This window comes from Daphnia pulicaria, chromosome 12, assembly GCF_021234035.1.
Source record: "Daphnia pulicaria isolate SC F1-1A chromosome 12, SC_F0-13Bv2, whole genome shotgun sequence".
Lineage (NCBI taxonomy): Eukaryota > Metazoa > Arthropoda > Branchiopoda > Diplostraca > Daphniidae > Daphnia > Daphnia pulicaria.
Window position 1 is genome coordinate 2411568 of NC_060924.1, and position 24580 is coordinate 2436147.

The 24580-nt window shown below is 38.1% G+C and overlaps 5 protein-coding genes across 9 annotated transcripts in view; all 5 read right to left on the reverse strand.

The window, feature by feature from the left end:
- Window positions 1-24580, reverse strand: part of LOC124316136 (sporulation-specific protein 15-like) — a 610960-nt gene that overhangs the window by 300812 nt on the left and 285568 nt on the right. The gene's annotated exons all lie outside the window — the stretch shown is intronic.
- On the reverse strand, window positions 190-6679 carry LOC124316213 (glucose-6-phosphate isomerase-like). 2 transcript variants are annotated; one of them, XM_046782021.1, is made up of 14 exons: window positions 6423-6679; window positions 6217-6310; window positions 5915-6106; window positions 5751-5831; window positions 5468-5683; window positions 5263-5398; window positions 5095-5198; window positions 4891-5030; window positions 4703-4816; window positions 4467-4636; window positions 4197-4301; window positions 4057-4123; window positions 3930-3985; window positions 190-439 (listed from the first exon to the last, which is right to left on the reverse strand). In XM_046782021.1, exons 1-14 carry the CDS (start codon window positions 6677-6679, stop codon window positions 375-377), a joined length of 1797 nt encoding a protein of 598 aa, XP_046637977.1. In that variant the 3' UTR covers window positions 190-374. The 2 variants fall into 2 exon arrangements, with proteins under 2 accessions (XP_046637977.1, XP_046637976.1); XM_046782020.1 differs by lacking the exon at window positions 190-439 and adding an exon at window positions 3610-3863 and having other exon boundaries at window positions 6423-6678.
- LOC124316590 lies at window positions 8255-9318 on the reverse strand. Its single transcript, XM_046782609.1, has 5 exons — window positions 9192-9318; window positions 8984-9067; window positions 8858-8920; window positions 8701-8793; window positions 8255-8635 (listed from the first exon to the last, which is right to left on the reverse strand). Exons 3-5 carry the CDS (start codon window positions 8898-8900, stop codon window positions 8391-8393), a joined length of 381 nt encoding a protein of 126 aa, XP_046638565.1. The 5' UTR covers window positions 8901-8920; window positions 8984-9067; window positions 9192-9318; the 3' UTR covers window positions 8255-8390.
- Window positions 10452-13491, reverse strand: LOC124316757 (the record flags this gene model as incomplete). Its single annotated transcript, XM_046782706.1, has 9 exons — window positions 10452-11116; window positions 11175-11324; window positions 11417-11539; window positions 11731-11805; window positions 11933-11989; window positions 12076-12141; window positions 12216-12792; window positions 12891-13080; window positions 13412-13491. Coding segments are annotated over 9 exons (1797 nt in total), but the record flags the coding sequence as incomplete, so codon positions are not given.
- On the reverse strand, window positions 17405-23633 carry LOC124316140 (vascular endothelial growth factor receptor kdr-like). 4 transcript variants are annotated; one of them, XM_046781899.1, is made up of 21 exons: window positions 23053-23633; window positions 22551-22983; window positions 22145-22348; window positions 21944-22048; window positions 21345-21399; window positions 21163-21262; window positions 21004-21080; window positions 20846-20928; window positions 20678-20757; window positions 20295-20480; window positions 20090-20224; window positions 19713-20021; window positions 19396-19659; window positions 19192-19321; window positions 18880-19110; window positions 18663-18810; window positions 18526-18599; window positions 18289-18452; window positions 18106-18225; window positions 17911-18040; window positions 17405-17849 (listed from the first exon to the last, which is right to left on the reverse strand). In XM_046781899.1, exons 2-21 carry the CDS (start codon window positions 22618-22620, stop codon window positions 17581-17583), a joined length of 2934 nt encoding a protein of 977 aa, XP_046637855.1. In that variant the 5' UTR covers window positions 22621-22983; window positions 23053-23633; the 3' UTR covers window positions 17405-17580. The 4 variants fall into 4 exon arrangements, 3 of the variants coding, with proteins under 3 accessions (XP_046637855.1, XP_046637853.1, XP_046637854.1); XM_046781897.1 differs by having other exon boundaries at window positions 22551-23633; XM_046781898.1 differs by having other exon boundaries at window positions 21345-21394; window positions 21939-22048; window positions 22551-23633.

Below are 24580 nucleotides of genomic sequence, written 5' to 3' on the forward strand. Positions count from 1 at the left end.
TATCTTTGCCGTGTTACTGTTTTCAATACAGAATTTTTTTAAACATTTTTGGCCTGATAATTCTCAGCTACTGTCAACACCAATTATACTCCGGTTTCCCGCATCAACTTGTTAATGACCAAACCATGCAACGAACTCTTTCAATTAATTACTTGCTGATTAACGTTACGGGATACCAAAGAAGGATTATACCTCGTACCAATCCAACCTTTATTGTCGGTCAATAAAAATCAACACAATTATAAATTGAAAAAAGAATCTAACTTGATGAGGGGAAAACATTGACAATTGAACGATATTCCTACACAAAATGAATTATTCTGATTGACTCTCTTCTACGGGGTTTCAGTGGTGGCGTGTCAATCTGAAATTAATTATGCGTTGCTCTTGATGAAGTTGATCAGTCCATTAGTAGACGAATCGTGAGAAGAGATCTCGCCTGAAATTCAATTCAGATTAATTAAAAATCCATCCACTTTGGAAACTAGTGAACGGTCATTCGATTTGTCTTACCTGATCCTTCCAGCTCTGGCTCAATCGCCTTTATTGGCTACTAATTGCTTACCAAACTCAACAGTAAAATAAATAAGATAAAAAATAAAAGGCCTCTTCAGTTGACTAAAAAATTAGCTTCTTACCCCAATCGATCGAAAAAGTTGATGTCCCAAATAATTCCTTGGACAAAGACGGACCAAGACGGACAAAGATTTTCACACGGTGTCACAGTCATATGGTGTCATACCTATCGCAGTTATTTTATCTCAACCGAGTGCATGAGGAATCGGTTATTGAAATTTGTTATAATTGCACTTTTGACATTCTCTCACCCCCCCTCTGCAAGAATAATGGTGTCCCATTAGCTGTTTGTTGCAACATCTCTCAAGAGACCAATAGTCTAGGAAAACAAATCGCATTAAAACCTACAAGGTTATTAAGAGGGGTGTAAGACGAAACGTACGTTGCATGCACAGCTTCAGGTTCCAGCTAACGATGTTGCCATACGAAATTCGAATGCTGAAGGGAAAATAGTTGAGACGATTTTCTGTTTCTCAGTTCTCTGTCGACAAGCGGTTAGTCAAGGTGCTGGCTCTTCGTTTCGTCAGGCTACAACTTTGATTTTATTAGTCACGTCTCACGTTTTCGAAATTGTTTGTTATTCAATTCTTCGCTGTTGTTGGTGAGTCGATTAAAGGTTTTATTTATTTATTTTTTCTTAAATGGCAAATTAGAAAATATATAATTAAAACAATGTATTTCTGTTAATCACCAGTGTCGTGAAGTATTACGTCGTCATGGCTAACTCTGATGCGCAGATGATTGTGCCGTATCAGTGGATTTTGAATATTGTCGAAGAAGAACCAAAAACAATTGCCTCGAAAATGATTCTGTTTCGTGGCGAAAGAGTATTCCGTGTAGGTTTGAAGAATCACGCCCCATATCCCGTTTTATTATTCATGGCTGCTGATCTCAACATACTCGGAATGAAAGTGGAGGGCGTCATGTACGGAATCGAAGATGCCGACACCTGTCCAGCAAAAATGGAGGAAATGAAGAGAGAAGACCAAATTGGCATTGACGGAAGTCTGCAGTTATTCACGATTAAACTTGACGAAATGGTCACCGGACAACGGACATTTGTGTTTCGCATTTGCATCAAAGGAAACGCTCCCGAATATTTTTATCGTCTGTCTGATCGTCTCGGCAAGGATCAATTATGGGCTGCCAAGGAAAATTCAAATATGGCGGACGTTGAATTCATCGTGAAAGGCAAGAAACTATTGGCGAACAAATCCATTCTGGCAGCGCGCAGTCCCGTGTTTGCGGCCGAGTTCTTGAAAGAACAACCGGTGAGAGAAGGCCGTCATCAGATTAAAATCGATGGAGTGGAACCTTCAACTGTGGAGAATTTTCTGCACTTCATCTATACTGGCGAGCCAATCTCATCACTTGCGAATGAACAGCTGCTCAAGTTGGCTGTTCAATATCAACTAACAACTCTGATCAAGTTGTGCAAAGTCGCACTCACAAAAATAGAAACCAAGCAAATGATGGACTTCGTGAAGTGTTTGAACATAAACGCTGAAATACCTCCTACTTCCCAAATCAGGTAATATTCCGTTAAATTTAGGAGGACTAAAATTAAGTTAAATTCATTTATATTTTTTTATTTTCTCCGTTTAGGCCGGAAAAAGAAACGGAAATATTTTTTGATCGAACGACGCCCACTTTTAGATGCGCTCTGCAGTTTACTGGAAATGAATATGGGAAATCAAAATGTTTGATGCAATATCAAAAGGAACACATTTTTTTCGCTTACTTCACTGGATCCGACGTTAGACAATTGGATGCAGGTACCTTTGCTAAACCTGTGATTCATTTATCAGGCGTCAAGCATCGCAGCTTCGGGTTGAAAGTCGAGGATATTTATTGCAGTCGGCTGGGATGGACAGCACTAACAAAGCCGTTCAAAATGGAATCAAAAAAATTACAAAAGAACGAAGACTTACTTGAACGCTTTACCGTCCGATTGGAACAGGATATCGAATATTATAGTTCCGAAATCTATCAATTCAACCTCGACATCAAAACGGTCTGCACGATCGGCAACTATTATTACGAGATGATGGACGACAAATGGTTGACGGATTTATGGGCTGCCGCAATCAACCAGAAGTTGACGGATGTCGAAATTTTAGTCGGTACTGTTAAAGTCATGGAAGCCCATCGAGTTATTCTATCCGCTCGGAGTCCTGTCCTGAATAAATTGTTGAACAAGGTCAGCAGCGCAACGAAATCTATCGTTACATTTGGGGTGGAATTCGGTGTCGATACTGTGACACTTTTCCTGCAATTCCTGTACACTGGTTCGTTGGAGACAACCGCCAGCAAGGGCACCGACTACAAGCAGCTTCTCGAGTTGGCCACAATGTACGAAGTGGAAACGTTGAAGAATTGTTGTCAAGTGGCCAACCCTCCGGATGTTGAAGATCTCACCAGTTCTTTGCTGGAACTCTAATTGAATTGAGTTGCTATACATTGTGTGTTATTTTACATTTAATGGGTATTTTTGCCGTGGACCTGATTGTCTACAACACAGAATTTTGTCCTTTTTAATTTTTGGTCTGATAATTCTCAGAACACCAATCCTTATCTCACATCTTATCATGAAGCTGTTACAAAGCTAACTTCCATGTTTTAACTGTTGATAAGTTGAGTGAACATTAATTCAGATTACGTCTTTGGCTTTCACAACAATTTGGGATGTTTGTCTTCTCCTGTACACGTGAACTTAAACAAGCATCAGCTCATATTCCATTTATGTCCATTTTGTCTAAGGTGTACAACATGACTGAAAGTTGAGCAATCATTCTCGTTTAACGACTGCTTTATATATGGCTCGGATGTAATACACAGTCTCATCGCTGACATTTTCGCACAGGTTATCGGTTGCTATTGTACTAGAATAACCAGATCGAAAAGATCCCGTTTGATAACAGCGACAAAAAATTCGTCCCTAATCGTTTGTTTCTGATTATACTCCAGTTTCCCTCATCAACTTAATCACCAAACAATACAGAGCGGGTCTTTCGATTAATTATTACTATATTATACCTCGTACCAATCCAACCTTTATTGTCGGTCAACAAAAATCAACACAATTATAATATTGAAAAAGAATTTAACTTGAGAGGGGGGGGGGGGACATTGAAAGTTGAACGATATTCCTACACAAAATGAATTATTCTGATTGACTCTCTTCTACGGAGTTTCAGTGGTGGCGTGTCAATCCGAAATTAATTATGCGTTGCTCTTGATGAAGTTGATCAGTCCATTAGTAGACGAATCGTGAGAAGAGATCTCACCTGAAATTAAAATTATAAATTAATTAAAAATCGATCCACTTTGAAGGGGCCTTTGATGTGTCTTACCTGATCCTTCCAACTCTGGCTCAATCGCCTTAGCTAATTGCTTACCAAGCTCAACACTAAAATAAATTAAAAGCAATTACATTATCGGCCTATTAAGTTAACTAAAAAAACAAGAGCAGCTTCTTACCCCCATTGATCGAAAGAGTTGATGTCCCAAATAATTCCTTGGACAAAGATTTTCATCTCGTACATGGCTGAAAAGAACAAGAAACATTATAGAATTCAAAGGTCGTGAAACAAAATCTTAAGACATTTTCACGTTTTTACCAATGAGAGCACCAAGGATGAAAGGAGTGACTTTATGCACCACGATAGAGTTTGTGGGTCGGTTGCCTTCGAAGACTTTGTGAGGTAAGATCTTGCGCACGTCATCTGGAAAAAACAAATCAATAAAATTTACAGTCAATTTCGTTTCGTAGGCAGAACAATTTCATCAGTCTTATCAGATGTAAAATAAATGCAAAGTGAAAAAGCTTCCAGGCCCCGAGAGACCGCGCCGGGAAATCATTTCTTTGCACGTCGTGAACTTTCGATTACCTTCGCCCATTCCGGATTTCAAAAGTTCGGCTTTGGCCTCGTCAGATGATTTGCCTTTCATGAGAGCTTCCGTCTGGGCCAAGAAATTGGCCATCAAGAGTTTGTGATGGATTTTGTCGCGGATCGGGTGAAGCGACTGAGCTGGAGCGATGAAATCAGCAGGAATCAATCTATCCATCAAATAACAAAAGGTCACAAAATGAATCAATCACGAACTAAAACAATAAATTACGCACCGAGTTCCCTGGTGAATCAATTGGTAGAAAGCATGTTGTCCGTTAGTTCCCGGCTCTCCCCACACGACTGGGCCGGTAGCATACTCAACACGTCGTCCACTTCGGGTAACATACCTTTTAAAGATCGTAAACAAAACACGAAATTAAATCACGCGAAAAAATAAAATGTTGAATGAAAAAGTCCTTACTTTCCGTTCGATTCCATGTCCCCCTGCTGGAAGTAAGCCGCAAATCGATGGAGATATTGATCGTAGGGCAATAAAGCGTGGGTTTCGGAACCATAAAAATCGCCGTACAGCACTCCGAGTAGCGCCAAAATAACCGGAACCTAGAGCCAAATCTATTGATTAATAACACGCCAATAAAACAAATTGCCAAACACAAATAATTACGTTCTGTTCCAATGGAGATTCGCAGAAATGTTGATCCATAAAATAAGCACCGTCTAGCAACTTTTCGAAATTCTCAAAGCCGATGCTCAAAGCGATCGACAAACCTAGAATTAAAATTTAAAGAGTTAACACACCTTAATTAATAATGCTCATCACGAATAATTATACCAATGGCAGACCAGAGTGAGTAACGTCCACCAACCCAATCCCAGAATCCGAACATGTTCTTTTCGTTAATTCCAAAATCGCGGACTTTTGTGGCATTTGTAGACAAGGCGACAAAATGTTTAGCGACAGTCGATTCCTTTTAAAATAAATAACGGGATAAATTAGCACATGATTTCGGTTGTACGTCAAGTTGTTTAATACTCACGTCTTTGGCTTTCTCTAGGAACCAATCTTTGGCCGATTCGGCGTTGGTGATGGTTTCCTGGGTGGTGAAAGTCTTGGAAGCGATGATGAACAAAGTTGTTTCCGGGTTCAGCTTCTGCAGCGTGACAGCGATGTGAGTTCCATCGACGTTGGAAACAAAGTGGACGTTGGGTCCGACTGAATAAGCCTTCAGAGCCTCAGTCACCATCAAAGGGCCCTAAATAAATCAACATGTTAAAAACTAAAATCAATTGGGAAATTATTCGTTAATAAAAATCCTATACCAGATCCGATCCACCGATCCCAATGTTGACGACATCGGTAATAGCTTTGCCGGTATATCCTTTCCATTGACCGGAAATAACCTGAAGTGTCAAAACGGTTAGAAATTAAAAAATGCGTTTGATTGTGAAGGGCATAAGAAATTGAAAGTCAGTTATTATTATACCTCGCTGCAGAATTCTTTCATGTGATCAAGAACGGCTCTCACGTCTGGCATTACGTCAACGCCATCTACGAGGACTGGCCGGCCGCTTCGATTTCTCAGGGCCGTGTGCAAAACAGCTCGATTTTCCGTGAAGTTGATCTTCTCTCCACCGAACATGGCATCTCGAGACTCTTGCACCTTTCGTGATTTAGCCTGAAAATAAAATTGCAACTTATTAGCCCATGTCCTGCCAATCTATTTTTATATCCAATCAACCACACCCAAACGTGGAAATAAACTAATAACCAAAATTAAATGTTTACCAATTCGAGAAGAAGTTTGAAAGTCTCGGCGTCCACACGATTCTTGGAAAAATCGATCAGAATTTCACCATCTTGCGGGGTTGCAAGTTTGATGCTTTAAAGAAAGTAGGTAAACAACAATTATAGAAAATATTCACGACACGTCAACAGCTGTACACTTGAGTTATAAATATAGTTTTTTAAAAAAAGGGACGTGAAAGTAGTACCTGTATTTCTTGAATCTTTCTGGGTCCTGCACGAACAGCTGGTGAATGTTCAAATCTTTTCCTTTTTCCTGGAAATACTTTTGCAGATTGAGAAAAGCTGCATCTTCTGTGAGGAAAGCGTTGCCGTCCATGTTATTTTCTGTCGAGTAACTATTTTTACGTGACTTTCGACTAGCACAATTTCGGCGTGACCGGCAGACAGGGAGAGCCGGCAGACAATGAGATATTGCCGCTATGAGACGCGACGTTGTTACCATCACACACACACACACACCCTAGCGGGAACTTGGGAACTGGTTATTGACTGATCGCGGATAATTTATATAAAGTCCCGTTTTTGTCCTTGAACGAGTCTCTCAAGTGCAACGGTATATTTCAATGCGTTCCACCACCACTATTCCGTGAAGTTAAAAAATGTATTTGAAGTTTCATTAAATAGACTTTGAAAAAGTGGGTTATTAAAATAGATGTTGGCCGGCATTAGCTCTCTCACTGGGGTATGTTTTTCTGAAGGACAATTGTAGGTGACATTGAGTCGAGAGGCAGTCACGTGCGTAGCCTATTTATCGCGCGATAAAAACTGGCGCATGCGCATCAACCCAGATGACGTAAACACGCACGACCCGGGAAATTCAAATTCAAATTACAAATAAAAACAAACGTGCTCTGATTAATAATCTGTTTGTATCTTTATTTGTTAGGAATTATTTTGCGAAATGTCGAGAGGAAGACTAAAAAGTATAGCTGGTAATTCTGAAACATTTTGAAATATTGATATGATCGGTTGTTCGCGTCAAATAGAAACTTGCGCAACCGCACGAAACCCTTGGATAAAACCAGCACAAGTTGAGTTGTTGCGAATAACCACAAACCGCAGCCTACGAAAACTTTTCCTTCTCTTATTAGTTAGTTATTACTAATCAATTTTTGATATTTCGGGGTTTTCATTTGGTTGATAAAGTCGGTGGCCTAAAACAATAACATTTTGGTTCCGACTATAAAACGAATTTTTGAAAAAAAATTAGTAGCTATTTGGGGTTCAATGCAAATCAAATTTCGGTATTGATCGTTATCGACTGAGGAGGATTGTACTGAGTCGATAACTGATCGCTCTAATAACCGTGAGCCAGGGTTTTCACATTTTCCTGAATTGGCCATGGCCAGGTCCATGTCCAACTGGCCGAATATATTATTGCAAATTGTTCCGCTCCTTTGAGTCATACCTTCATGTTTAATCACGCATTGTCAGGTTAAGGGCAGAGAAATGTTTCACTGTAGCGAAAAAACTAAAAGCCTGACGACTGTTGTGCAACGAATTTTATTATGTTGACAGGTAGCAAATGAGGGGTAAAATTCTAAATAGCACTATACTTTTAAACAATTTTTAATTATTTACCTTTGCCGTAGATCTCAGTCAACAGTTTTATTTGTCAAAAACTATTTGCTATTTGCAGCTATTTGTAATTTTGTCAACATTTATTAGGCTGCGTCGTCAAACCAGAGCAATAGATACCTGGTCGGTTCTCGGCCGTGTTGGCTTCCCTATCCCGGTTTCAGGGTAAACGTGGTCCGATTTGGAAAAATTGATGAGCGCCTCTAGTGAGTGTGTCAGGTACTACGTGAAGCCAGCCAATCAGGAAGGGTCTATGAAAAACTCATTGACCAATCACAGCTTACTTTTCTACAAGAAGTGAACAAAATAAAAAGGTAGAAGTATCCAACTGTCAAACCTCTAGGTCTTTTCTAAGTGTCCCAACATTCTTACATTTTATTGTTTGGTTGTGTAAATTGTTTATTCTTTGTAAGTGTCCAAACATTCTTACATTTTATTGTTTGGTTGTGTAAATTGTTTATTGTTCCGTTGACATAATACACTACTTCTTGTTTTGAAAATGTACACTTTTCACATTATAATTTTCATTTGGTAGTTGATCCATCGAAATGCAAAAAATCGTTTGTTTAATTTGATCAAAATACCATGTCCAATTCTTTGGTACCATTGATGGAAGTTACTAGTGACTGAAATGTCACAAAATTAGACTTGAAATTAGTAGAGCTTGCTTCCATAGAAGGTGATGCAACTATCGTATCTTCCATGACAACAGCAAGATTTTCCTTGATTGAATCTGGAAGTGGATCAAAAATTGCTTCTTCAGCAGCCTGGGGAATGTTGATTGATTCTTTAATAGTAGAGGTAATTTCCACGGAGGGTGCTATCAGATAAAATTTAAAGCAATTGCTCTTAAAAATAAAATGTAACGAGAACTATTATCAATACCTGTACTGTCAAATTTTTTTCTCTTAGACGTAGTAGGTATTTTGTCTACTTTTGGTCGTTTCCTTACTGATGCATTGCTAGCATTTGTTTCCACTACAATACATATTTAAGAATTGCGTTATTTGATATTAAACAAAATAAACATATTTAAAAATACCATTAAGGTTATTTCTCCATTTGAAACCATCAACATTTTGCATTGCTTGTCGACTAGGTGTATCTAAAATGAAAATGGTTCAGTTTCTGTGCTTTACAGATTATACAGGAAATGTAATATCAATACCATTTATCAGAAAATGTTTGGGAATTGCTCCAGCATTACGATTCCTACGTTTGAAAGGATGGAACACGTTCAAAATTTAAATCCCTGATTTAAAGTCACTTTCGTCAAAATGACGGGAGCAAATACGTGAGGTGCTCGTCAAATATCTACATGGAATTAGTTCTCGCCATTTAGATAATGAAGTTTTAGGAATTGCAAACAGGGTAACCTCGTTTTCTTTTTGATTTCCTTTGAAATATGTTGATTTACAACCAGGAACAGCACACCTGCCAACCATTTTTACAGAAATTATGGTTAGGCTTCATTCACGTAATACACGATGATGGCCGCCGTATTCACATTACACAAAAATGGCCGCCGAAAGTATTATTTGAAAGTCAACGTCTTATCACTAGATGGCGCTGTTTCATTTTTACCACTTCACAACTTCTGACAAGCTCCGCCCTAAAATGTCTGAAAATCGGGGATACGTTTACCCTAAAACCGGGATAGGGAAGCCAACACGGCCGAGAACCGACCAGGTATCTATTGCTCTGGTCAAACAATTATTATGCAGAGTCGAACTTCATGAATTGGCAGCCCTGCTTCCTATTTCTCGCGAATATTCGTCTGTTGTTTAATCAGTGTCGCAGACTCGCAGTCAATGTCGAGTTGATTACAGAGAGATTGTTAAATGCTTCAATCGACCGAATCGACGTAGTCAGAGGAATCATCACCATTAAGCCCTCAGAGACCGTGAATTACCACTCCTGGCACTTTGGCAAAATGCAGAAAATTCCACTCACCTGAGCCAACACCACGACATTCATCAAAGTAAAGGCAGCAGGTAAGAACTTGTTTTGTACCTGTTGTAAATTTTAATTTCAATTGCGAATTGTCGACTGATCACGTGCCACAATTCGAATCAGCAATATATCGTTCAATTAGCTTTTACGACATGATTAAATTAAAATTGAAAAGTTGGCCTTTCATTTTTTTTTTTAAACGGCCCTTGCTTTTCAGTTTTCGTCATTTTCACACCGTGCGAATAGATGGCGCGTCTGTCCATTTTTTCATGCGGTTGTGGCGGGTGAAATTCAAATTTTGTAAATTGAAACCGAAAAAGTGAAACGCAATTCAATTCAATTACCAAAGATAAACGAGATACTTAGGCACTAAAAGAGTTTATTTCTCGTGATGATTTTATTTAATTTCAAGCTGCGACAAGAAAACAAATTGAGAAATTTTTTGGAGGATTCACGTCCCCCGCCTTTAAATTTTACAGATAAACAAGCGAATTTGTGTTCAGCTAATATGCGTGCGGTTTAGCTAAATTTAATTTTTAAATTGTTTTCGAAAAAATTCCAAACCGTAAACGAATTAAACGCGAATGAATTTTCTCCCATTTTAAGGTCTCTCACTTTTTGTAAATTTGGCAATCAAAATTGTTTTTTTTTGAATTATAACGTCTAGAGTTTTACAGATAGAATTTTGAAATTCGGTTTGTGTATTCACTAAATGTATTTGCATCCACAGTTCAATTTTGGTACAGAAATGCCCGCTCCTTAATGAATTAAAATCGAATGAATTATCTTCCCTTCCCCCTTAAAATTCCCCTCCACCGTGTCGACGTTCATTTTATTTTTCGGTTCGTGATCGCCGATGAAGTTGAACCTCAAAGGGACGCCACAATTTCTTCCTCCAACATGAAACCCGTGAAATGGGTCGAGTGGTCACCTTCGAATTCAACCAAATACGAGTCTGAACCAGAATAACCAATCATCATCCAGACTCGATCGCCTTTTTTCAAGTTCAGCGTCGACTGAAGGGTCAACGGACTAAATTGATCAACGGGAACGTTTCTCTCTTCAACATGACTCTCCCCGATTCGATTCCCGTTCAAATAAAGAGAAGACCAAAACCAAACCAATAATTCAGATTTAAGACGCGCCAGTCCCGCGAAAGAGAAAAAATAAATTCCCGGTCGCGGTGCCGTGAATTTCCCCGATGTCAAATTCATGGCGTTTCCCTCGTTCACCACCGCCAAATCGAACGGAATCGGAGTGTTAATTGTGTTAAATGGCGAATTTCTCTGGACGTAGAAATGGACAGGCGCTGATTTGACGTCGGCGTATCCGATCCATTTCTGTTTGTCTGTGAAACAAAACCAATTAGATAAAACAATAACAAGCAAAAATAGCACACGTCGTACCATTTTGATTAGCATTAAAATTGCAGTAAATCATTTCCATCTTTTTCGTTCCTTTTACGGAAAAGAATCCGCTCAGTTTATGTCCCGTCCGCTGCAGATCCGCACACGAGGTTGGCATTTTACCAATGTCGACTATTTCACTCGTTCGGGCTGTTAAAAACAATTTGATTTACAATTTACTTAATTTAATTCACAATTTAATTTATCGTATATTGTAAACAAACTTTAAGTTTATCATTTACCATTTAATTTTGTTGTCAAATCGGCAATGACCGCATCCGCATTTGTGCTCGATGTTGTTGAGGTCAATAATGTTTTGGTGGCATCCAACTCTTTTTGGGTAATTTCCAACTTCTGTTGTACCACTGGAAAATTCATATTAGACTTTAGTCGTAATTTGATTTCATGTTAGCGATTTAGAAATTAATTAAATTAATTAATTAGAAGATGCTAAATTTAATTTTGGTTATCACACAAAATAAGTCCCGCTGTGGAATGTAAAAAAAAACTCGTGCAAGAAAAAGAAAGAATCTGTTTCACAATAATTTGAAATTACCTGCTAGATTTTCTTCAGTGACTTTTATTTTATCTGCAAACTTCTGTGAGATTGCTGCAAATTCCTTTTTAGTTTCTGAAATTCACAAAATATTTTGTTTTTAATTCTTTTAAATCTGTAAAACCTTTCAGTTTAAAAAAATTAATAGGCTATACATTTTTAACTTCTACAGCTTAATTAATTAATTTTTTATGTATATTACCTTCCCTAATGGCGATTAGCTCTTTCGCAAAATTGACTTCGAGATTCGCCATTGTTTCTAAAAATGTAAATTTTTTATGTTAGGGCCATTTCATTCGCGAATAGAATTGTGATAATGAATCAGAATGAATCCATTTTTAATACCTTTGTTGTCTTGTGCTGGCAATTTATTTTTTTCAGATACAACCCCATCATCATTGACACAATCATCTAGAAATTCAAAAATGGGCCAAAAATGTAATTAAACTTTTTTTTGTTTATCCAGTTTTTTAAATTCAGCGCACCGTCGTTCAATTTAGGATTAAATTCAAGTTGCAAATGTTCAAATTGTGTAGGAAATTTTAGCATTTGAGTCCTCACTCGACCGCAATCTTCCGGTGTCGGGCAGATCAATATAAACCTGAGTGATTGCTGATTGTCATACAGAATCCACTCATTAGTCAGTGAGAAATCAGCAGATTGCACTTTGCTGGTCAGCCTGACACTGTCGAAAGGAAGGACTTTCACGTGACTGGGCTCAATAGTTTGACTGGGGAACTGCTGATTGAGTTGTTCGACCACTTTTTTTTTTACTTCTTGATTCCAGATGCGAAAACTGACACTGAGAGTTCCATGGTCGCTCGTTTTATTGTTAATAGAAATGACATTCAGGTGATTTAGCAGAGCCATCGGCGAGTAGAAATAGATTTTCTTGTTGTTTTTAGTTGTTTGACTGTCGTAAATATTGACACAAACAGACTCAAATTTCACGGATGAAATTTTAATTGGCGTTTTATCCTCGCGAGGCTCAGACGATGAAGCCAAACTTGTCAGACAAAGAAACGATGCAACTATCAGTTTCCATGACAACCAAATTCCCATCTGTAAATTTAAAATTTACGAAATAACATAACAATTTATTGATATAACAATAATGATTTGTCTAATAATTGAATTTATTTTTGTTCCATTTTTACTACCTTTGAAACAGAACTCTGATCTTTCGATGTGCTTCGGGGAAGAGCAACTGAAGGTGTGACGATATAAACTGAAGGTAAAATGGAACACGAAGATTTGTGATGCGACAGTCTTAGCCCAAGCGATTTCTTTTCCTTTTCGTGCCTAGGAAAGTCATCTTGGCCATTCTCCAGCGCCTGATGAAACTGAAACCTGAAACGAAATGAACCCTACCTATCCACTGATAACATTCCTTCTCCAAAAGGAAGAACTGCATTGCCTCAAGGTAAACGTTCTACGATAGCCTTGCAAACAACGTAAAACCCCAAACAAAATTATCGACGCCATAAAAATATTTTATCAGTACGAATCAACAACCGACACAAGTTAAGTTGCGGAAATGTACATGGAAAAACAGATAATAAGGCCAAGTTAATCCGTAAGTACAGCAGAGAATTTTAAAATTAATTTAGTATATTATTTTTTTTTTAAATAAGTTAGGTTAGGCTATTGCAGCAAATATTTGCAGCTACAAAAAAATTACTGTAAAATCTCTTTGATTATCTGGTCAATAGAAATAGGGGCAGCTGATTGGTGACGTCCGAGGCAGATCCGGTTACGGAATTATTATGCAGACTGCTGCATTCTCTACATGGCCACCTCCTAATGCCGACGGGCCAGCTGGTTCCAAGTGAAGAATAAATAAGTCTCTGTCTGACTTTATTTTGTTGTGTTGGAAAACGGCTTAAATATTCCGATCAAAGATTGGGAAACCGCAAAACCGGGAACAAATTTACACTGGATTTATGCAATTGTTTCGGTGTTGGAAGTGTTTAGAGCAGCGTGGCCACGATGTATCGCCGACAAGTAAATCACGACCAAGATCACATATCTGCTAAACGATTTGGCCCAGTGGTGGCTGAATTTTTATTCAGACGGACGAGTTGCAGCCGAGTTTGCAGTTAAGTGATCGAACAATACGCATTATAAGGTAATTAAGGTAAGAAATTTTCCTTTAGTCCTTTTCTGTCCGATTTTGTGGTAAACCAAAGTGGCGCTGTTTCCTGTCACTTCCGAGAACAAAGCCTTGGTATGAACGGCGTGTGTAAATTAGCTGTCGCCCCATGACGACTTAATCATTTTTTTTCCCCTTCACTTAAATTTTTGTCTAGAATTATCTATTAGCGTTTCTTGGTCGTTTCCGCTGATACTGTGCCAATCCTATGCCGGCTGGTGTTGTGAACGATGAAACAATGGCATGGATGAGGAAACCTCGTTACGGACATCAGGATCGTATTTTACCGGAAGGTTCTTCCACTTGACGGAAGCACAACATTGACATTAAAAATACTTGAAGTTGTGGCATCGGATCGAACAATACGCATTACAAGATAGTGACTTATAATAGTATGATTTCCTTATTCTTCCAGTGTCATTCCTTGATTTCGCCATTGATTTCTTGATTGTCGATTTTGACAGCAGTAACGTGTCGAATAGCAGCCCAAAGAAGAACCAATCTTAGTCTGTGGAAGAACCATTTACTGCCGATACACCGCAGCAACCAACGGGGCGATTGAACTTGTAGCCTTTGTAGGGCGAAAGAAGGTGGACAAGGAAGAGAAGTGTGAATTTTGGTTTCCTTAATAAGTTAAGATCGATATTGATTTGCTTATTAAGACAAGATTCATGCCACAAGCAGGACCGATCCAGTGCTCCTATCTGCCATACCTTACAGCCGCTGCTCTGAATCGGAAAGTTTGCAGTAAATAATTCTACTTCAACTTAAAGATCCACATTTGAGTTTCACTGTTCTGTTCGTGGAATAAGTATTTGAAAGAAGATAAGGGTCACTTACGAAGGCATTCTCTAACGTAACTATAAAACATACCGTTTTAGTTTGTAAGGTCAGTCAGTGTCACACCAAATAAATTTAAAAATCAAAATTGCTGAAATTCAATTTCAAATTTTCATTGGCAATAACAAAAAAGAAGAAAGAAAAAATATTGATTGGGTTTTTCGGTTTTTCGCTTATTTAATTTGGCATCGCCGCTTTTCGGTTCTCAACTTCTCATAAATGTTCGTCTGCAGTGCAAAATTGAAACTCTTTAAATTTTGTTCAGTACTAATTTACTACAACCTAATGGTCTAATGGAATTTAAAATGAAAAAGTTGAAAAGAAATTAAAAAAATTTCAACAACTTAATTAGTTTACCTAAGTGGCTAATACCTACTACTTTCGTTGTTTAGGAAACAGTTGGGCCACAGACTTACAAGTCTGTGTAAGCCAAATCAGTTCATAGTGTTGTTGTGTCAAAGTGCGAACCATTTAATTGTTTGATTCTATTGAGATTGAGGTTGTAGAGTTGTGCGTTGACGTAATATGCAGAAAATTCTACTCACCCGAGTTAACACCACGACATTCATCAAAGTAAAGGCAGCAGGTAAGAACTTTTTTTGTACATATCGCGAATTGTAATTTCAATTGCGAATTGCCGACTGATTAAGTGCCCCAATTCGCATTAGCAATCGTTTCATTAAATTGAAAGTGTTGGTAATTTGCGCGCGTTGGTTAGGTAACGTTGGGTTCCAGCTCTGCGTTCCTTCGTGTGTGTGGTTAATATAAGTGGTTTTACAAGAATCGAAGTAAGTGAAAGCAAAGTTAAATTGTAACAAAATTTATAATAACCAGAATGCGACTAAGCCTTGCAAGTATACCTTAGAACTGTTCAAGTAGCTTCTGCTGATGAAGAACAAACAACTGAAAAAGTGAATTGAATCATCCATAGTTTAGCCACATGCATCCTGAATAATTATCAACCCAAACCTGAGCCTGTCTGAACTTTTCAAGCCAGATATTTAGTTGCACATCAAGAAAAAAAAAATGCAGTTGAAGAAAGTTGCCAGCCTATGAGAAGAATTCCGTTTCTGAAAACTGGAACTGAAATTTGCCAAGAGAGAAAATAGAAGATTTTCCACTCAATACTCACGTGTCATGCATACCAGGTAGAATAAAAAGAGGTAATATAAATTGGACATTGTGAACCCATTTTATTGTAAATGGGGTTGATTTTAGAGAGTTTGTTGTTGTAGATGAATCATGAGGTAGTCAATTGGAACGTTTGCTGCTTACTTTATATCTAATCCACAACTTTTGGTCAAAAGAGTTGGATTTGTTATCAAAGATGTTCGAGAGGATGACGCACATGAAGCTGATGATGTGAATGATAGAAAAAAACAATAGCTTTTATCCTGAAAATGGTTATGGTCTTATGGATGCAAATTTAATTAGACATTTAAGCAAGAACCTTTTTTCCTTCTATCTATTGTAGGTGTCCTACTGCTCATTTCTTGTAGCTGTCTGATACGCATGTTTGACCACAGCGCGTCTGCTCGACGCATGAAGAGACGCAGCTCACACTTTACGCCACCATCCGCAATCATCCGGATGTTAATCGGTTGGACACTGAAGTGAAAAGGGACGGTCATGACTTGTTGGACCAACATTTGCACCCAAATTATCAAATGGTAAAAGAAATTCATTATTCTTTCGCTGCTTCATGATGTCACAGTTATTCAAATGTAAAACTTATCACCTAACGTGTCCATTTTGGTTCGGTTCAAATTGCAGAGCTTTACACTTATGAACACTTGGAGACTCTGCCGTGTCGCAGGTTATAATTTAAACAGTTGGACCAAGTTACCGACAGTGGGAAATAGTGTACATCAGGTAAAGGACCAGCTGGGTAACACATCAGCGGCTTTATGAAAGCGATTTATCTCTATTTCTACTAAATGAAGAATGGGTCAAATAATTTCACTACAGAATTTTTTATTTTTATTAGATAGTTCCGTGTCCAATTATGACACAGTTCGTTGCCGTTAATACTGAACGTGTGTTGCCACCCGACTCTTGAGATGACAACTATTCAACTAGGATATCTGGCAGTATCCTCAATGCAGTGTTTCGTCGGCATCAACCAATGACGGTAGTGATCCAGCATCATCATCCACCTCTCATCCTTCCGGCGGTGGATACGAATTGCCTCAGCAGCAACAGTCTCGTCCATCGGCTCCATTCCGTTGGTGGGGAATACATTGGATCAACTAGTCAAGGATCATCTGCAGGATATCAGGTTTGGTTTTCCATTTTTTTTTTTTTTTATTGTTAGGGTCGCCTAGAGTACATTTTCGGTGCTTTAGTGTTGCCGAGTTATTTTAAGAGAAGACATCCCAAGTCAAAAACGTTTATCAACGAGTTTATGAAACTCCTTGTTTGCCTTTGACATTTTTCCAACTTTTCGTCAACCGCTTTCGGTCGATTTTCCCGTCTAATCACCAAAGCAGCGATGCGGCTCTCCATCCCGTGAACGCCAATGACAGTCCAGGGAATTTAATCGAGCGGTTAATTCGTTGGCATCCGCATCATTTTCAGTAAAGGGACTGTCTTTCAACACGATGCACTCGGAACTGTTTGATATTTTCTTCCATTGATACGATACGATTTCATCCCCTTAAAAAAGGTAAATGAACTAAAGTATAAGGGAGGGAGGTAGTTTATTCGCGTCATGTTGGGTCAGGGATTGCAAAAATTCAAACATAAAGTTAATAACAGATAATATGTCAGTTCTGTTGTTCATGAGAACCACAAAAGAAACTAAGATTTTCGATTTCTATTGGTGAAGGCGATTTTGTTGTCCTGTTTAAAAAAATTTCTTAACTATCCGTTTTGGTAGGATCGATTATTTCTCTGATTAGGCCATTTCCACTTTCTGCTCCATTTAAATTTAAATAATCGATGCCGACAACGGACTCGATTTGTTTTTCTATTACGTCAGCCAGCTGGGAGAAGGTCGGCCTTTCTTTTGGTTCTTTTTGCCAACAATTTGTCATCATTTCCCCTACAAATTTAGGCGCGTTTTCTGGTTTTGCCATTCGATATCCATTTTCGATTTGAGTCACAAGTAAAACTCCGTTTTCCATTCCTGTTAAATGAGTTGATTTTAATCGAAGCCATTCATGAGAAATTAATTGGCACTTTCCTACCTGGATATGGTATTCTGCCTAGTGAGAAAATTTCCCATAGGACGATCCCGTAGGACCAGACATCCGATTGACTAGAAAATATGCGATCCGTCAGTGACTCGATGGCCATCCACTTGACCGGCAATAATTCCTGTTATTTAAAGTAGACAATTAGTAATTTTTTTCATTAATGTTGATGTTAAGGGACTTGATTACAGCTTCATTTATCTTGTATTCGTAATCCTTCATTTGTCTGGCCAACCCGAAATCGGCCACTTTAACAATTCCGCCCTCGGCTAAGAGGACATTTCGGGCCGCTAAATCGCCGTGCAGAACCTTTAGAGGGAAAGCGAGAGAACGATAATTTTATTGAATTATACAGCAGATTCCGTCCAATACCTTTTTGCTGGCCAAGAATTCCATCCCTCGAGCGATTTGCAACGACCAAGAAATTAAGTCGCTCGTTTTAATGATTCGATTGACAGTCGCGTCCGATTGCACTCTGTTTGTACTGCCCTGTTCCATTTCGGTTCGAATGTTACCATTAAATGAGGGTTCGTTATCTTTTCAATGAAAATTTTAATGGATAAAAATTCTTATGGGAAAATATTTGTGTGTTAACCGGTGTTAACTCACGTTGAAATTGCGAAATTTCGCTGGACAATTTAACGGCGACAGATAGTTCTGCTAAATCAATTTCAATTTGTGGACTAAAAATACGAAAAAAGAAAAAAATGAATTTAAAGTCACCGATGGCTTTTAGTCGTTTTTACTTTGCGATTGTGTTAATTTCAGCCATTTCGTTCTCGGGTTGCATATCACCTGAACCATTCAACTGGTTCATGAAATGATTTCGGTTTTTTGTTAAATAAGATTTTAAATTGCCGAATTGACAGAAATCGATTAAGACCAGAAATTCTTCTATAGAAATTAAAAGAATAAAATTTACAATTTTTCCGTGGCTTTATTTTCGTGGCGCTGGATTTTTACCTCTGACGCTGGTTTTAGTGCAGGCGCCCAGTAAATTGACGACATTCAAGTGCTCCCCCAAATGAATTAAAATTTTTAATTCTCTTACGAGAGCGACTATTGCGTCTTTTGATTTGGCCGTCGGTTTGACCATTTTAACGGCCACTGTCGTCACAGTTTCATCGGCGTCTTTGAGACCCACGGCCTCGGCTTTGACAACTCGACCGAAATGACCGGATCCGATTTCTTTTCCTTTTTTTGTAAATTAAATTTATTTCCATTTGCTGTTTTTAATTGAATATAATAAAATAGGATCGAAGAATATCAACAAACCAAGTCTGAGCCGTTTCCTTGGAAATTCCCATTTCTTATCGTAAGGAAGGAATTTCGTTTGATATTCTATCGGTACATCCGGGTCTATTCTGTCAGGATCTCCATTAAGCAATTTTTCCAATTCCTTTTTCTTTTTTAAAAATAGTTTCATTTTAATGTTAGTCTAAACTGCTGATCTGCATTTTGTGTCAGTTTATTTCTTACTTTGTCGAGGTAAAATTTGATGCCGATTCCCAATCCGATCACAAGTAAACCGATTACAGTTGTAGTTACGGATATGATGATAACATTAATGTTGGTTTTCTCATCGACGAATTTGATACTGACGTCGAAATTTCTGTGTCTGGACTCTCCTTTGCTGTTGTTCCATCGGCATTCGTAGAGTCCCAATTCATTTGCTTTTCCTTGTAGTGTCAAAACCGACGCAATTTCGTTCTCGTAGACTTGGCCGGTGTATCGCTCTCCATCCTATTTGAAATTCACCATTTAAATTGACAATCAAATAATACCTAAGTGTTTACCTTTATCCATTTAACGGGAAAAAATTGCGACAATCGATTGCAGGTCAAATTCTGGGCGGCATTTTTTTTTAGCGCGATAAAATTAGACACTGGCTCGTTGCTTATTTCTTTGATTGGGGTCGGAAATGCCACATCCGATGGTCGTTTTTTATCACCTTGTTTGTCGTCTTGTTTGTAAGCCTCCTTGAATTCGGAATGAATTGCTCTTAGTAATGGATATTGAACGTTTGAACATTCGGGCAGGAAGTCGTCCATATCTATAGTCCAGATCGCTAGTCCAGCAAGTGCTTGGTCAAACGCGTAGCGAGCCTATCAGTTATACAAATTTATTAAACTTATTGATCTGATGGTCATATGGGCCGTTTTAAATGGCGTACCTTGATGGCAATACTTTTCTCGTTGTCGAATGAAACCCAATTGTTGCCTTTGTACATGTAAGGAACTTGAGCAATGTCGTCCCATCGTTCAATCCACTTATCAACACCTTGATTTTTATTGAGCTCTTTGCAGATCTATTTATAAGATAAATTGATTTTCAAATTGTTGTATAGGATTTTCTCCAATATTAACCCACATTCACACCTCATTGTATGCAAGATATCGGTTTGTACGAGTGTAAGGTCCTTTAAATCCACTTCCCTTAGATGGAGAACCGATTTCGTGCGAATTTCTGTCGACGAGAGTAAATGCGTTTCCGCGAAAATGAACGCCGAGTACCAATTTATGCGGTGATGCGCCCGAATTAAGTAAATATTTCACTGTGTCCTCCTACATTTGAATGAGTGGGTTGAAATTAGCGCTGTGCAATGTACATTGTCACGTTCTCCACTTTCATATTTGGTTTCCTTACTCGAGAGAACTCGGTATTTATTTCAATACATAAATTTTGAATTAAAAATAAATAGGAAAAGTCCGTAAAAGCCATGAAAAGGAGAATGAGATTTACAAAACATTTTAGTACTTACAACACTGAGACGAAGATCCGGTTCGATAATACTGCTATTGACTGGCATCCGGAGTGGGGCATTGTGTCCTGTTGTTGTTTCTACATATTAAAAATAAAAAAACAAAAACATTAAGTGCCCCAGCATCATTTTCTACTCGTTGTATTCAAAGAGGAAAATGTATTTTACGAGAATCAGATGAATCGTGGTAAATGTATGCCTGGATGTGAATGAAATGGACATGTTGAGTAATCGCTGGAATATCGTAAGAACTACATAAGATTCAAGAGACATTCAATATAATTTTTTTAAATAATCGCATAAATTATTATTTTTTAATTCTTTACCGATTGATAATGTTAGGTCTAGCACCGATCAGAACTGTTAAAAGATATCCGTTTTTGTCGAATTCTGTTCGCATTTCCTATTAATGATATAAGAAAGATTCCGTAACAAAAGCACGTAACAAAATTAAGATCCTTTTTTTTTTCAATTATAACGAATACTTTGAGTAGAAGTGCGAAATTCTTTCTATCTTCTACGCGGGAACCATCAAAGAATCCAGGATAGTGCCATTTCATATCCAAGCCATCAAAACCGTGTTTCCTATGTAATGAGACGAAATATCCAAAGTGCGTAGTTATATTTTAAATTTTTTAAATGGGAAGACATTGCACATGTGAATTACTTGATAAAATACAAAACGCTGTCAATGAATAGTTTGCGGTTTTCATGCGTCTCAGGGGCTGTCCATATATTACGTAACGCGATGAGGGGGGGGAGGGGGTTGCAAAAAGTGTTACGAAATGTTACAGGGGGGAGAGGGGGAGTTTTGAAAACGTTACGTAGCAAGGCCGAAAATTTTTTTCAATTAAAAAAAGTTAAAACAGTGGCAAAAATATCGATTTTCCACGCTAAAATGTAACTAAAATGGTTCGTCTGTTTAGTTTTTTGTTTCCCACGAATAAACACAGGAAATACAATTCCCCTGAGTGCTGAGCTCGAGAAGCTAATGATCGAGCAAAGCCCTCAGGGGAATGTCGAATTATCGCCTTCATCTTCTTTATTGAGCCTATCTAAGAGTTTGTACCATGTAACATCAAATACATGGCTTTAATCAAGAAAATTTTGTATTTTGTATTTTTAAATTCACTGGGGGGTTTTGTTTTTTGTTACGTAATTAGAAGGGGGGGTGTCTGTTTTTTTGTTACGATCCGTGACAAGGGGGGGAGGGGGGGTCCAAAAAGGTGAAAAATTGCGTTACGTAATATATGGACAGCCCCTCAGCCATGTTGGAATATTTCCAAGACTTTTCGCCCGGTCCACCAATGGAAATGGAAACTTTCAGTTTTGGATACTTTTGCTTTAAGCTCACAACTTTCTTGTACTGGCCTGCACGACAAAAAATAGGCAAACAGTCTAAGCATTTATCGAGAATATTTTTACAGAAATGAATAAGTTCATGTCTGAAAGTAGTGCATATATCACCTCTGCCACCACTTTCTTCTGTATCGAGGAAACTGTCCAGACTTTTAATTGATTGTGTGACATTATCCAGGCCAGCATATGCGTAGATGATGTGTGTACACAGCACAGGGTCAATATTCTCAATAACAAATGCACCATTAGCAGGTCTGTGTGCAGACCTTCTGTCTACGTAGCAAACGACAACTTTGCTGTGGGAGTTGACATCTGCAATAAAGGTCAAATAGTTAGTCATTGTTTAACACAAGGTCAGTTTAAAAAAAAAAAAGAGATATTAGATGAGGTGATGAGGAAAGAGGAAGTCAAAGGTAACTTGTACTGTAAATGATGCATTTTGACCTTGTTAAAAATGAAGAAGATGAAAATTGGGAAAATTGTGACTGATATATAAATATAGGCTGACTTATACTTGCATCAAGGTCTAAGCCCGTGGCGCAGGAGCACGAAAGAATAACGCACAGAAATTTTAAAGTGTTCATTATCTTTTTTTCTTTTCCAGTTGAACAGTTGAAATGTCGACGAATGATAAGAAGTAGTAGAACATCAGTTGACCGCAATTCGGCAAATGCCTTGCCTTTTCCTGGTGTAACTTTGCTCTACCCACCGTTCAAACACTAACAACTCACGACAATTTCACGATATAACAAGTAATTGGATTTATTTAACTCAAAACTATTTTCGTGACAAAAGTTGCGAAATGAAACAAACAAATTGCCATCCGCAGCTCATGTTCAGCAGTTCAACACTGGCGCTTGTCCGTTGCCAACTGAAATGCCCGTAGGTTCGGTTCTCCAGTCTCCACAGCACACAACGTTACGCGCTTTCATTTGAATGTCCTACGGCTAGCTAGTTATACAAAAGAGAGGAAAGAATTTCTAAATTTCTTTACATATTCGTCTTGGTTTTTTTACCTATCTAAGGTGAGCAACACATTCCATTTCGAGCTGTTTAAGGCGCGCAGTTTTCACGTTTAAAAATTGTGTGCGTCTGGGGTAAATGATCTCTACAATTTTTTCACATAGCCTACGATTGAGTTGCCTTACTCAAACTTAAGTGTTTATTGATATCAATTTTGATTCCGTTGGTTTTGAAAAATCTTTTCCCGGTGATTAAATTTTAGGCATTTTAAAATATGAGCGACTATAAGAAAACATTGTGTAAAAGGAGAACGGATGTTTGGCATCCCGCATCCTTTAAAAAATTTAATTTAATGATAAAAATGTATAGCAATCTTCTGCAGCAAAAGAAAATAGCTGTGGAAATTTTCCAAGTGTTTGTCAACCCCTAATTGAAATTGTTTCTTGACTATGTTCAGTCCAGAATATGAACACACATATCAAATTAAATTATGTTTAAGAAGTTAATTAATTCAAATAATTTTTTAATTTCAGAATTGTTCATTGGTAAAGGCAAATTAAGGAACTTGCTCTCCCACATCTTTCTACAGCATATTAAGCTGCAGTTGGATCGACATGTGGCCATCCTCAAATCAGCCGGTACAAATAAGAAAATGTTTTAATTTTCGTATCGGCTTTCTAATTAATATTTTATCCGTTCGACAGGTTTCGCTGACTAGAAATTTAATCCCGATTTTCGGAAACTGTAGAAAACGCTGGACGTCAAGTTTTGTATCAACTCAATAAAAATGCAACGGCAGCCCGTCATACTCCTGGAAGTTCACCTGAGTTACTCCGGAGAAAATGCCACTCTTCAATAACGCTGTGGGAGATATTCCTGCTGCAGAGGATCTAGAATGGGCAGACTGCAGTGTCAAGACCTACAATGTCAACGTAATAATATCAAAATGTTTGGCCAATATTGAGAGACTAACATTTATTTATCCTGACCGATTTTGATTCACAGTTCGAACAGCACGAAAGAAATGTTGGCTTCAGTGTTACAACGCATTTACCGATGGACGAGTGATTCGATTTTTTCCGGTATATACTAGGATCACGTCTGAAGGGCATGGAAAGGCAAGCAATTTCTACTAGAATTTTGCATCTATTTAATTTCAACAAAGCGTAGATTGAAGAGAATGGGTTTCGAATTTTAGGAATTTACCTGCGTTTCTGATCTCGTCAGAAACGCAACTTGGTAGAATGTTTGGGTTAATTAGTTTGGGTCGATGCCTAATATGTGCCGTCCTAGAGCAGATCATTTGATAAGGTATCTTAGCAAATAGGAAAACGTTGTAGATATAATAAAAATAATTCATCACATTGTAGCCTATCTAGGATTGCACTTAATGGTTCACTTCAACGTCATGTAAGCCGGGTCGTCAAATTGGTCCAGCATTACGCAGTCCGCCTTATGTATTTGGTCGAGAAATTATGGCAGTTGCCCGCTCATATCTTTCGACAGCATATGAAACGGCAGCTTTATCATACTTTGGTCATCCTAACAGAAGCAGGTATTAATCTAAAATGTTGAAATTTT

Excerpts from the sequence above, each read along its gene's own strand:
- LOC124316590 (XM_046782609.1), bottom strand. The coding sequence starts at position 8,900 with ATGCAAAATGTTGATGGTTTCAAATGGAGAAATAACCTTAATG. Across the intron at positions 8,794-8,857 it reads ATGGAGAAATAACCTTAATG|TGGAAACAAATGCTAGCAAT; the intron begins GTATTTTTAAAT and ends TATGTATTGTAG. Across the intron at positions 8,636-8,700 it reads AAAAAAATTTGACAGTACAG|CACCCTCCGTGGAAATTACC; the intron begins GTATTGATAATA and ends TTTATCTGATAG.
- LOC124316140 (XM_046781899.1), bottom strand. The coding sequence starts at position 22,620 with ATGAACACTTTAAAATTTCTGTGCGTTATTCTTTCGTGCTCCTGCGCC. Across the intron at positions 18,453-18,525 it reads CGAAATTTCGCAATTTCAAC|ATAACGAACCCTCATTTAAT; the intron begins GTGAGTTAACAC and ends TTCATTGAAAAG. Across the intron at positions 18,041-18,105 it reads AATACAAGATAAATGAAGCT|GAATTATTGCCGGTCAAGTG; the intron begins GTAATCAAGTCC and ends TTTAAATAACAG.
- LOC124316213 (XM_046782021.1), bottom strand. The coding sequence starts at position 6,679 with ATGGTAACAACGTCGCGTCTCATAGCGGCAATATCTCATTGTCTGCCG. Across the intron at positions 6,311-6,422 it reads GAAAGATTCAAGAAATACAG|CATCAAACTTGCAACCCCGC; the intron begins GTACTACTTTCA and ends CTTTCTTTAAAG. Across the intron at positions 3,986-4,056 it reads AACTCTTTCGATCAATGGGG|TGTTGAGCTTGGTAAGCAAT; the intron begins GTAAGAAGCTGC and ends AATTTATTTTAG.